The sequence below is a fragment of the Gastrolobium bilobum genome, unplaced genomic scaffold (genome assembly GCF_033153095.1).
Source record: "Gastrolobium bilobum isolate Gb01-03AN ecotype WA unplaced genomic scaffold, APGP_CSIRO_Gbil_v1 utg6021, whole genome shotgun sequence".
NCBI classification, from domain to species: Eukaryota; Viridiplantae; Streptophyta; class Magnoliopsida; order Fabales; family Fabaceae; genus Gastrolobium; species Gastrolobium bilobum.
In genome coordinates, this window is record NW_026899147.1 from 189,074 (window position 1) to 200,263 (window position 11,190).

The window sequence follows — 11,190 nt, forward strand, 5'->3', positions numbered from 1 at the left end:
TTAAATAATAATTATAAAATATAATAAACACATTTTTATTTCAAAACCCCACAAACAAACAGTTAATTGATTAAATTAATTAAATTGACCCAGTATGTATAATAAAAAATTAAATTGACCCAGATGTTTTCTCAATTCAAACTTTGAATTAGAATTTTAAAACATTAATTTGTAGTGTACGGTGTGGCAAGTGGAAGGACCACTGTACGGTGGCAGAATAATTAAACGTTGATACATTTGTTGTTTCCTGTCAAAGTTAGAAATAGAATATTATACATTCTATATGATGCATGCGTGTGAAGATGGTGACAGTGGTGTGTAAATAGGTTAGGGTAGATTAAGTTTTGATTTTAATACATTGAGTTTGTGGGCAAAAAAATTTAGGCATGATCTTGTCTATTAACTTGTAGCTTAAATTATTGATTATGAGATTATCTATATTCAAAAAATAAAAGTTATGGTTTAAGCTTGTTAGTTTGTTTAACCTTATTAAACATTCAATAATTAAAAAAATAATTAAATTAATATTATTTTATTATTTAAAATTATTAAATAAATTTATTTATTTTATTTGAAATAAATGATATGGTATTAGCCGGCTTTTAGATTTATAGGGATAACATGTATAATAAAATTTAGGCTTTAATGTTTCTATAGTGAATGTAGATAAATTGTCTATATTCACTCTCAAAACGACGTCATTTTTGGTTAAAAAATTAAAATATTATAATAAGAAAGACTATTATAACCCTGAAATAAATTATAATTACAAAAATATCTTGATTTTCGTCTCAAAACGATATCGTTTTGGGCTCAATGTAGATAACTTATCTACATTGACTATAAAAATAATGAACCCTAAAACTCTTGGCATGCTTTCTAAATAGGTTTTTTTAAAAGTTTGAGTCTATTCTATTTAACTATTTGTAATAGGGCTAAGTCTGATCTAATATAAGCTAGGCCGTAGATCTCTGTAGGCCGATCTAGCCCATTTATACCCTAATGGTTAGTGAAACATTTTTTTATTTATTCAATATTTTATCAATTAATTAATTAATTTGATCAAATCGAAATGGATATAAGGATAATAAAAAAAATTATCAATTTTTAATACAATAATATATATATATATATATATATATATATATCAGACTTGAACTTAAAAATATTAATTAAGCTGAAATAATCTCATACTTTTTCTATTCACCAACAACAATATCAAATTTTTCACTTAAAAATATTAATTAAGTGAAAAAGTATGTATTCTATTGTGAGTTATGTCTTTATTATTCAAGTTTTCTAAAAAGAAACAACTACAACTGATTTATGCTGATAATTGAATAAACTACGCCATAGTTTACATTAATTATATTTATTTATTTTATGGATTTTTTTTTCTTATGTTGTTAGAAAAAATTATCGCATCTATTATAATTATGAGAAAAATATTTTTGTACTGCAGATAAATTATCTGCATTTACTTCCAAAACGATGTCATTTTTGAATTGAAATATTAAAAAATTATAATTATAAAGATTATAATAACCCTGAAATAAATTAAAATTATAAAAACACCATGATTTCCGCCTCAAAACGATGTCGTATTAGGCTTATTGTAGATAACTTATCTGCAATAACTACAGAAAAAGCGAACCCTATAAATATATACTCCAAGTCAGCCAATAAATTTTGAAGAGAAAAAGAAGTACCTTTAATAACTATGTACTTCTAATAATCGTAGCTCAGTTGGCATCAGAAATTTGAGACGTGGAGGGTGAGAGTGTTCGATTTTTCTCAATATTGTATTTAAAATGGATTTAGAATCTTAATTTCGAAACTCGTCCTGAATTAAATTAGTTTCAAAGCGATGAATTGATTAAAAATATCTTAAAAAAATAATTTTAATATTATAATTATATAATTCTCAAAATATATAATTATAATGGGTGATATAAAATAATTTTTTCCAACCTTTATTTATCACATTACGAAAATAGTTTATGAGATATTAGCTTCTCTTTCCACTTCAGGAGGAGTTATTTCCTTTCCGGTAGATACATCAAAAATTTCATTGTTTTTAATATTGTTTTATTTAATTTTTTAGTGGACCCCTCCATGATCTCTGTCTACAATATTATTGACTACAATAAAACCGTAGGAGAAATACGTTTATTGACTACAATAATAATTAATTAAAATCATTTTACACCGTGCATTAAAAAGTAACGCAGCAATTAACTTTAGCCATGTGCCAATTGCAAAGTGTGAATCACAGTACAGAAAAAAAAAAAAAAAAAAAAAAACACGTGGCTGTCACACCAAACTGTGAACTATCAACATAACACCGTAAATTCTGGTTCAATAGTTACCGTGAACTGTTTTTCTCAGTTCTACAAACGACAAAACAAAAACTAAGAAAACAAAATAACAATAATAATTTTATTAAATATGTTCCCCTCTCTCTCTCTCTCTCTCTGTCCACCGCCACTTGCTCCTACACAATTCCTCCGTACCCTCCTTGTTTTCTCTCCAAATAAATTTTCTTTTATGCTTTTTCTAATAACCCTTTTGTTTCTCTCTCAATTTTCCATCAAGAATCTCAGTTCTTAACATGGCTTTACTTGGAGCTATATATACTGTTATGTCCTATGTGTTCCTTCTTGCTGTCACTTTGGTTTTGGCTGGGGATATAGTTCATCATGATGATGTTGCCCCCACAAGGCCTGGTTGTGAAAACAACTTTGTTCTGGTACCAGATTTTTTTCATTATTCACATGAATTGCAAAACTAGTTTAGAAATGGTATTCTTACTGGTTTTGATCTTGGCCTTGATGCTTAGCTTGTAGTGAAGCTGCTTGATTTGGAGAGTTGGGTGGGTTTTTTTTTTTTTTAAAATAATATTTTTGGTATTTGATTTGAGCTTTCAGTTTTCAAAGATGAGTGGTATATGTTCAATTAAAATTGTCTTTTTTTCTGCTTTTTTTTTTTAACAAAATGGAGTTATAAGGAGAGAAAACTGTGGTGATATTGAAGTGATTCTGTTAAGGTTGCATGTTAAATTGTTAATAGACTTGTTTTTTTAGATACCATACTTCCATGCTTAATAGTATGCTGTTGTTATTATTTTTTGCCTCGTTATCATCACATAGGTGGTGTGTTTCTAGCTTTTGCAATAGAGTGATCTACGTTTGTTATGCTTTTTTAGCATGCTAGCTTTGTAAAATATATTTTATATGATATATTTGATTTCATTATCACTTTTATTTTTCTTCTGCCTATGATTGTTATCATGGAAACTTGCATCTTTGGCACTTGAGGTCGATGTAGGTGGATTTGTTTTCTAGATTCTACTCAAAGACCTGAATTTGTTTATATTTTTCTCCAAATGCTTTCTCCCTTTATATGTCCCTGTAAAAATTTTGTAATTCTGTGCCTCTTTTTTGTTGATTAACCTTCTTAGATGGTCTACTTAGTAGTGAAAAGATTATTTATTTTTTTCCAAAATTTGAGTAAGAACAAGGTGATGGTAGCCAGCTGATTGGGAACATTATATTTTATGAATTGACTCTCAAAAACGAAATTTGCAAATCTTTTAGCTTCTGTCTTCATGGTTTTCAGAAAACTCCTTTGTGACCTATTGTTATTTTCTTAAATTGTGTATAGGCAGATATATATATGTATTGGTGTTTCTTTAACAGCTTTGACCAATTTTTTCTCTTTTGTTAGGTCAAAGTCCCCACTTGGATTGATGGTGTGGAAAACAGTGAATATGTTGGTGTTGGTGCAAGATTTGGTCCTACATTGGAATCGAAAGAAAAACATGCCAATCTTTCTAGAGTTGTCATGGCTGATCCTCCTGATTGTTGTAGCACGCCTAAGAATAAGGTATTTGAATTAATATTTAAGCTATAGGACTTACCAAATGCAACTTTACCTGGATGTGGAACACAATTGTCCAGATTGAAAGCTCTAGTTTTTTTAAAATATTTATTAATTTGTAATTTCTATTGCTTTTCACTATTGTTAGCTCACCAGTGAGATCATTTTGGTTCACCGAGGAAACTGTAGTTTCACCGACAAGGCAAATATAGCTGATGATGCCGGTGCTTCAGCCATCCTCATTATAAATTACCGAACAGGTGTTTGAATGTTTTTTGTCTGTTTTTTTCAAAGAAAAAATGCTTTTTGATATCTCGTAGTCTATTTTGTTTTTCATTTGTCCATTAGTGATTTTACAGTTAGAGGTGATCTTTGGGATGATAGTTGCTGAGAATGCTAAAAAATTTGGTTCATTATTTGTTAGTAGAGTAAACAAAGAAATTTGCAATATGCAGCTACTGAATGTCCTTACTGTGCAGAACTTTTCAAGATGGTTTGCGAAGAAAATGAAACTGATGTTGATATTAGAATACCTGTTGTCATGCTTCCACAAGATGCTGGATTAAACTTGGAAAAGCATATAAAAAACAACTCCATTGGTACGATTGACTTTCTCCGCGCGCTCTCTCTTATTGTGTAATTAGATATGGCTTTTCTTTGGCACGGGACAATTTGATTTTATAAAATGAATACTTTATGTTTTGAGATCTGATTTGGTCTTGTGTCTTACTTGATATCCTTGGCACTTTTGCATGTACAATTCCTGCTCTTAAGTGTCCATGCAATTATACTCTCCACTGCGTCCCTTGGTTGATGTTGCGGAAGTGTTTTTGTGGCTTATGGCTGTTGGTACCATTTTATGTGCTTCTTATTGGTCTGCCTGGACAGCCAGAGAAGCAGCGATTGAGCAAGAGAAGCTTTTAAAGGTTACCTTGTTCCTTTTCGTGCCAATTTCTCTCTCTCTGATAAAAGGAGTAATACTAATATAGTGACGAAAGAAAGAATACAAAAATAAGGAAGTTAAGGTATCCTCCTTAACTTAGAAGGAACAAACAAAAAACGCTGAAAAGACAAACTCATTAAAACAATAAGGCTTTTGCGTCCTTTGCTATCTGTCATGGGGCTCTTTAAAACAGGAGTCTATTCTCTTTTAATGTCAGCAAATTTTATAAAGGAATAACATGAAAGGAAAAAAACTATATAATATTGTTGATTCTTAAAAAAACATGTACAAAGGAATACGATATATATATAGAGAGAGACTAACGGCCTAAAGGAATAAACCCACATCCTAAAAAATAAGAAAACATAATCTGGCTACTAAAAGAAACAAATAATGACAGATATCTTCCATATTTACAACAGAATATTTTCCCTCATACTTAAAAATTAATTAATCTAGTTACTAATATGTGGAAAACTTTTACACTTGCAGGATGCTTCAGATGAATATGTTAATACAGAAAATGTTGGATCCAGTGGTTATGTGGAAATCAGTACTGCATCAGCAATTTTATTTGTTGTGATTGCTTCTTGTTTCTTGGTTATGCTGTACAAACTAATGTCATACTGGTTCGTTGAAGTTCTGGTGGTTCTATTTTGTGTTGGTGGGGTAGAGGTTAGTTATTCTTGATTATAGTTTATCCCTTCCTCTAATCTAGATTATAATCAATTTACTGATTAACCAGATTACCATTCTTTTCTCATCAATCATCATTATTTTGAATCTTCTTTAAGACACGCACAATATCTTGGGTTGTAAGGGGTGTCCCATGTGGTTAATTTTTAACGACAAATTTCTCCTCTCTTTTTAGTCGTAATGAAAGCAAAATAGGGATTTTAGGGGGGAAAAGAAAGAAAGATGGTAGTTGAAGTTTGTTACAACAGAATTTATACAAGACTGAAGCTAAGCACAGAAATAATAATATACCCACATATGACATTCTATAACACCAGTACATATAATTATGAATTCTCTTAGGTTGATTGACATTATTATTTTTGTTATGTAGATCAGCACTTTAAATTTTTCACTCACGATCATGATTCGTTTAGTAATCTTTGCATCAGTATTTACTTGGAACATAGGAGTGCAGCATGATTTTGTTGTCATATAGCAGCTAATCCTTTATATTCTTTATGTGCTTTCAGGGACTGCAAACTTGTTTGGTGGCTCTATTATCATGGTAAGTCTTTTATCCACGAAGGAAGGTGAGTGAGTGAGTGTAGGATTTGATTAATAATCTGCTGACTTTTCTTTGGTTATGATTGTGGTTGACACGTTGAGTTATATATCTTGTGCTTTTAATAATTAACAATTCCAATGTAACTAAAAGAGAAGTAAGGCTACATTAGTTATGACCCAAAGATCGTTTGGTGGTGCATACATTATTTATGTTCTTAAATTGTTATTTACTGATTTGATTATTGTGGATATAAATGGTGGCAAATTAGGGTGAGAATAAATTGACTTAGCTGTCAATTTTATTTTATTTTTTTATATACCTATTTCCTGAAAAATATAGCATTGAAGAGGTAAAGAGACCAAATGTAGCAAGACACACATATAGCTCACAGTAAATATCGCTCAAACATGTATTTTACATAATTTTTACTTAAGCAAAGGTTTTTCCTGCTTTCTTTTAATGTCAACATTACAATAAATCAATATTATTTGAAAAAAGAAATGACTTCAGCTTGAAGTTTTGGGCTGTAATGTACATGGTTTATTTTATTATATTCCTTTGTTTCAATATGGAATTGACAGCAAAATGCTTATAGTTTCAGATGGTTTCAACATCCTGCACAAACATTTGTGAAGATACCCTTCTTTGGAGCTGTTTCATATCTAACACTTGCCCTCACTCCCTTCTGCATTGTGTTTGCCGTGGTTTGGGCAGTTTATCGCCGTGCATCGTGTGCTTGGATTGGTCAAGATATTCTCGTAAGAATAGTTCTATTACTTTCACTTTATGTTTTGGTTAAAAAATTTCCGTAATTTTTCTTCTATTTTTTTTTTCTATGGTCTGGATCGCCTGGCATTCCTGGTTACAATATAGAAAATTGTGATACATTCATAAGAAACATGCTTGCTACATATCATAGATTTTGCTTTTCGATCTTTGGAACGTCACTAGTATAAAACTGAAAATGTTCTTAAACTAACTTGGAATCTGATACTCTTCCTATGACTGTAACTAAAACAATGATTTATAGGATACTACATTCTTGTCTTGTAATGTATTACTGTGGTTTGAGAACCAATAAGTAATTACTTATTGCATTTGTTTTATCCGTTAGATGAGGTGTCACAATCTAAGAATCAAAGAGTGCATTATTTTGCTATTGGTCAACTGAAAAACTGTTAAGAACAAGATCAAATTCCTAATCTCTGCTTTGTATATAACAAATTAGGCTGTTAGTGAAGACCAAAATTTACATTGCACATGAATTGTAAGCGCAACATGGTTGGAGATTGTTCTTGGCCCTTGTTATAGCCACTGTTAGTTTTAATTTCCATGTTTGTTATTATTTCTCTGTTTCACGTCCATCATGTTTTCCTCTCTTATCACTTAATAATATATTTTTCTTGATAATGTGTTCCCTTCTAATATAGTTTAGAATAGAAATTGAAGTTCTTCAATTTATGATTTCTTTTAAGTTATTATTGACACTCCTCCTTTAAGCCTGTAAGCTTTTGTAGTATAAAACTTGATTTGCTGAATGGCAACCTTGTAAACTTCCAAGAAATTAAGAGACTAACTAATATTCAGTATCATAATTACTTTTCCTTTTCTACCTCATGTCATTCAGGGTATCACATTGATAATTACAGTTCTTCAGATTGTTCGCATACCAAATCTCAAGGTAATGATTCATAGTTAATTTTTTGTTCCAGTGTCTTTGATTTTTAAAAAACTTTCTTTGGCACTATCTCCTCATTTACTTTGTTTGTGATACTCTTGAATTTAAGGGTAGGAGGCATACATGGGGCATTTATATACAGCCAAACCGACAAACCGTTGAAGAGATAGCTTTGCTGGATACTGGTGAACTTTTATTATGAACAAAGACACTAAAATACTTTTTCCTCTGTATCAGGTTGGAACTGTTCTTCTCAGTTGTGCCTTCCTATATGACATCTTCTGGGTGTTCGTCTCTAAATGGTGGTTCCATGAGAGTGTGATGATAGTGGTAAGTGTTTTATAGAAAGCTCTCCCTCCTCTGCTGTTCTTTACAAAGATTGTTTTTCGCCTCATAAACATGATGTTATTTCCCCCCTTGAATTAATGTAACACTTTCTCTATACAGGTAGCTCGAGGTGACAAGAGTGGAGAAGATGGTATCCCCATGTTACTCAAGATACCGCGTTTGTTTGATCCTTGGGGTGGTTACAGCATTATTGGTTTTGGGGACATAATCTTACCAGGGCTTCTAGTAGCATTTTCACTAAGGTTGAACTGGAAGTCATATATGGATCAGACAATATATCCCTCCCCTATTTATGTTCTCTGTATTACTAATGTTCACTTTGTGATAAAATACAACAACACCTTATCTCCTTGTAAAAATGTTTTAGGCAGAGGAGAGAATGGCTTGTATCATGTTAACAGCTCATGAACTTGATTATCCCATTGATAACTTTACAGGTATGATTGGTTGGCAAAGAAGAATCTTCGGGCTGGATACTTCTTGTGGGCAATGGCTGCTTATGGTTTAGGTATGATATGTTTGATCTGGTGTTAGTTTTCAATTGATAAAATGTGAAAATCTTTGCACCTGTTAGCTGGTATGCCTGAAATATTATATACTATGTACCAAAAAAATGGAAAGAAATATTATATACTAGGCTACTCAGCAATAATTTTCTAATAATCTAAAAAAAAACACTCCCAATTAAAATTTGACTAATGAGGGTAGGGGTAATTTTCTAATAATCTAACTATGGAAAATCGAAGGTTGTGGTTTTATCTCTCCTGGAGAAGAAATAACATGTCATTGCAAACTTGTCAAGTTAGTGGACTTTGGATCGTACCGGAATGGGGGAAGGGTTTAAAGTAGACGTTTATCTCTATTATAGTAAATTTGAAGGGTTTAGTGTTTCTCATGTCATAGGAAATATAGTTATTTTCTTTAACCCCAAAACGATGCCATTTTGGGGTTTAGGAAAAAAAAATACACTGCATTTTAGGAAAATTCATGCTGTAAGAGAAAAGCAAAACTCCCTAAATGCACTTTATTTTTTTCCTCAAAGTCATTTTTGGATTGCACGAGAGATAATTTTATCTATTGTGATATGAGAAACATTTTTTCCAAATTTTTATAATGCATTAGGCCTATGCGTGCACTATGCAATTTAATAAGTATACAATATATTGTCTAGCATTAATAAAAAAGCAATTGATTTAATGACTTCCAAGAACTATACTGTAATCTGCTGCTTCTTACTTATATTCCGATCTTCACATATGGAGATAACTATTGGATTGCTCTTTTCTGCAGGTCTCCTCGTTACATATGTGGCTTTGAATTTGATGGATGGACATGGCCAACCAGCTTTGCTTTATATAGTCCCATTTACACTTGGTAAGTACAAATGCCTATGATGGAAAGCTAGTATTGATAAAACTATTGTTATCACAACCCAAGTGACATAACACACATTTGGTTACTGCATGACATGAAAACTGGTCCAGTTTCTGAAACCTTAATCTATAATCATAAATGCAGGCACCTTTTTGTCACTGGGGAAAAAGAGAGGAGAGCTCAAGATTTTATGGACAAGAGGGGAACCAGAAAGGCCTTGCCCTCATATCCAAGAGGATAACCAATCAATTAACCACCATTGATCACCAGCATACTTTGTATTATAGGTATTAGTTTATAGGAGAGTGATAGCAACTCTTAGGAGATTATGTAACATCTGTGTATTTGTTGTAACAAAATTTCAGCCAAATGATATGATAACATGGACTTAAATCAGCATCTTGAGAGTTGAGAGAGATTCTCAAGAGAATCCATATCCTGGTTGATGACTTTGCTTCCATGAGGGGTCTACCCAAAACCATATATTTGCCAAGCAAATGTCAAGAAGCAAAGACATGCATGGAAGACTCCAACCAAAGAGGGAATACTGGTAAAAGTCTGCTAACTCTGAGAAGTTGCTGTTTACTATAAGCTTGTGTTGTAATATTATTATTGCTCCCTGCTGATTGAGGAACGCAATGAGCTCGAGTATAGAAAATAGTCTCTTTTGCATAAATGTAAGGGTAAGGCTGTGTACATCAATTCTTGTTTCTATTCTCGTAAAATTGGCAAGCTTTTGTGTATTATTATTATTATTATTATTATTATTATTATTGTATAACAGAGATCTGAACTCATAGTTAGGTAAATTTTAATTTCTAAAGATTTTTCATGTTTGACCTAATTGTAACCTGATTGCTAATGGGAAAGTTCTCCAGTTGAAAATATTGATTTAAATTTAGGATAATATAAACTTACCACACATTTGTAGGGAAAAAAAAATAAAATATTACACTTTTAATAATTAATTACGAATTGTTAGCAGTTTGGAAATTATTTTCGAATTTATTGTAGTCATTCACGCCCAAATTAGGCGTGACTTTCAAGGCATTCACGCCTAAATTAGGCATGACTCGTCTAGTGTTGACACGTGGCACAAAAAAATTAAAAGTTTAATCGTAAAACTTTATAAGACCATAACTTTTGACTCGGGTATTCAAATGAGGTAATTCTTTTTTTGATTCCACATAACTTTTCGAGATTTACGCAATGACATCTGATTTGATATATTTTATCTCTCACAAACACAATTCAAATTTACAACAATGATACTATAAAGATGGCACCAAAATGGATTAACTCATCTATAAATAAGATGGCACCAAATTTCATATTAAATACAAAACGCAATCAGTTCCTATTAAATACAAAACGCAATTAACTCCTTTAATATTAAATTCAAAATTCAAATAACCACCAACAAATTTATTTGAATTGGCGACAATCTGTAACCAACCCTTAAAATTACAACGCAATCAGCTCCTATTAAATATAAAACACAATGAACTCCTATTAAATACAAAATGCAATTAACTTATTGGAGGTTATTTGAATTTTGAATTTAACGTTATAGTACCATTATTGGACGTGAATGAGTGCGATATATTCGTAATTAGGTTCAAGACGGCAACTTATTCGTAATTATTTATTAAAAAAGCAATATTTTAAATTTTTTTGCCTCTACCAAGTGTTTCAAAAAAAATAGTGTACAAGGTTATTTATTTA

The 11,190-nt window shown here is 31.2% G+C and overlaps 1 protein-coding gene across 1 annotated transcript; it reads left to right on the plus strand.

Moving 5' to 3' along the window:
- Window positions 1–2,499: 2,499 nt before the first annotated feature.
- Window positions 2,500–10,194, plus strand: LOC133287631 (signal peptide peptidase-like 4). Its single transcript, XM_061485277.1, has 14 exons — window positions 2,500–2,749; window positions 3,727–3,885; window positions 4,028–4,139; window positions 4,359–4,478; window positions 4,654–4,805; window positions 5,315–5,497; window positions 6,031–6,065; window positions 6,661–6,823; window positions 7,693–7,746; window positions 7,981–8,073; window positions 8,191–8,333; window positions 8,529–8,599; window positions 9,382–9,465; window positions 9,610–10,194. Exons 1-14 carry the CDS (start codon window positions 2,612–2,614, stop codon window positions 9,726–9,728), a joined length of 1,626 nt encoding a protein of 541 aa, XP_061341261.1. The 5' UTR covers window positions 2,500–2,611; the 3' UTR covers window positions 9,729–10,194.
- Window positions 10,195–11,190: the final 996 nt, after the last annotated feature.

Bases quoted from the DNA above. Each gene is read 5' to 3' on its own strand.
- LOC133287631 (XM_061485277.1), top strand. From the start codon at position 2,612: ATGGCTTTACTTGGAGCTATATATACTGTTATGTCCTATGTGTTCCTT. The intron at 8,334-8,528 runs GTTGAACTGGAA...ATAACTTTACAG, and splicing joins CTAGTAGCATTTTCACTAAG to GTATGATTGGTTGGCAAAGA. The intron at 9,466-9,609 runs GTAAGTACAAAT...TCATAAATGCAG, and splicing joins TATAGTCCCATTTACACTTG to GCACCTTTTTGTCACTGGGG.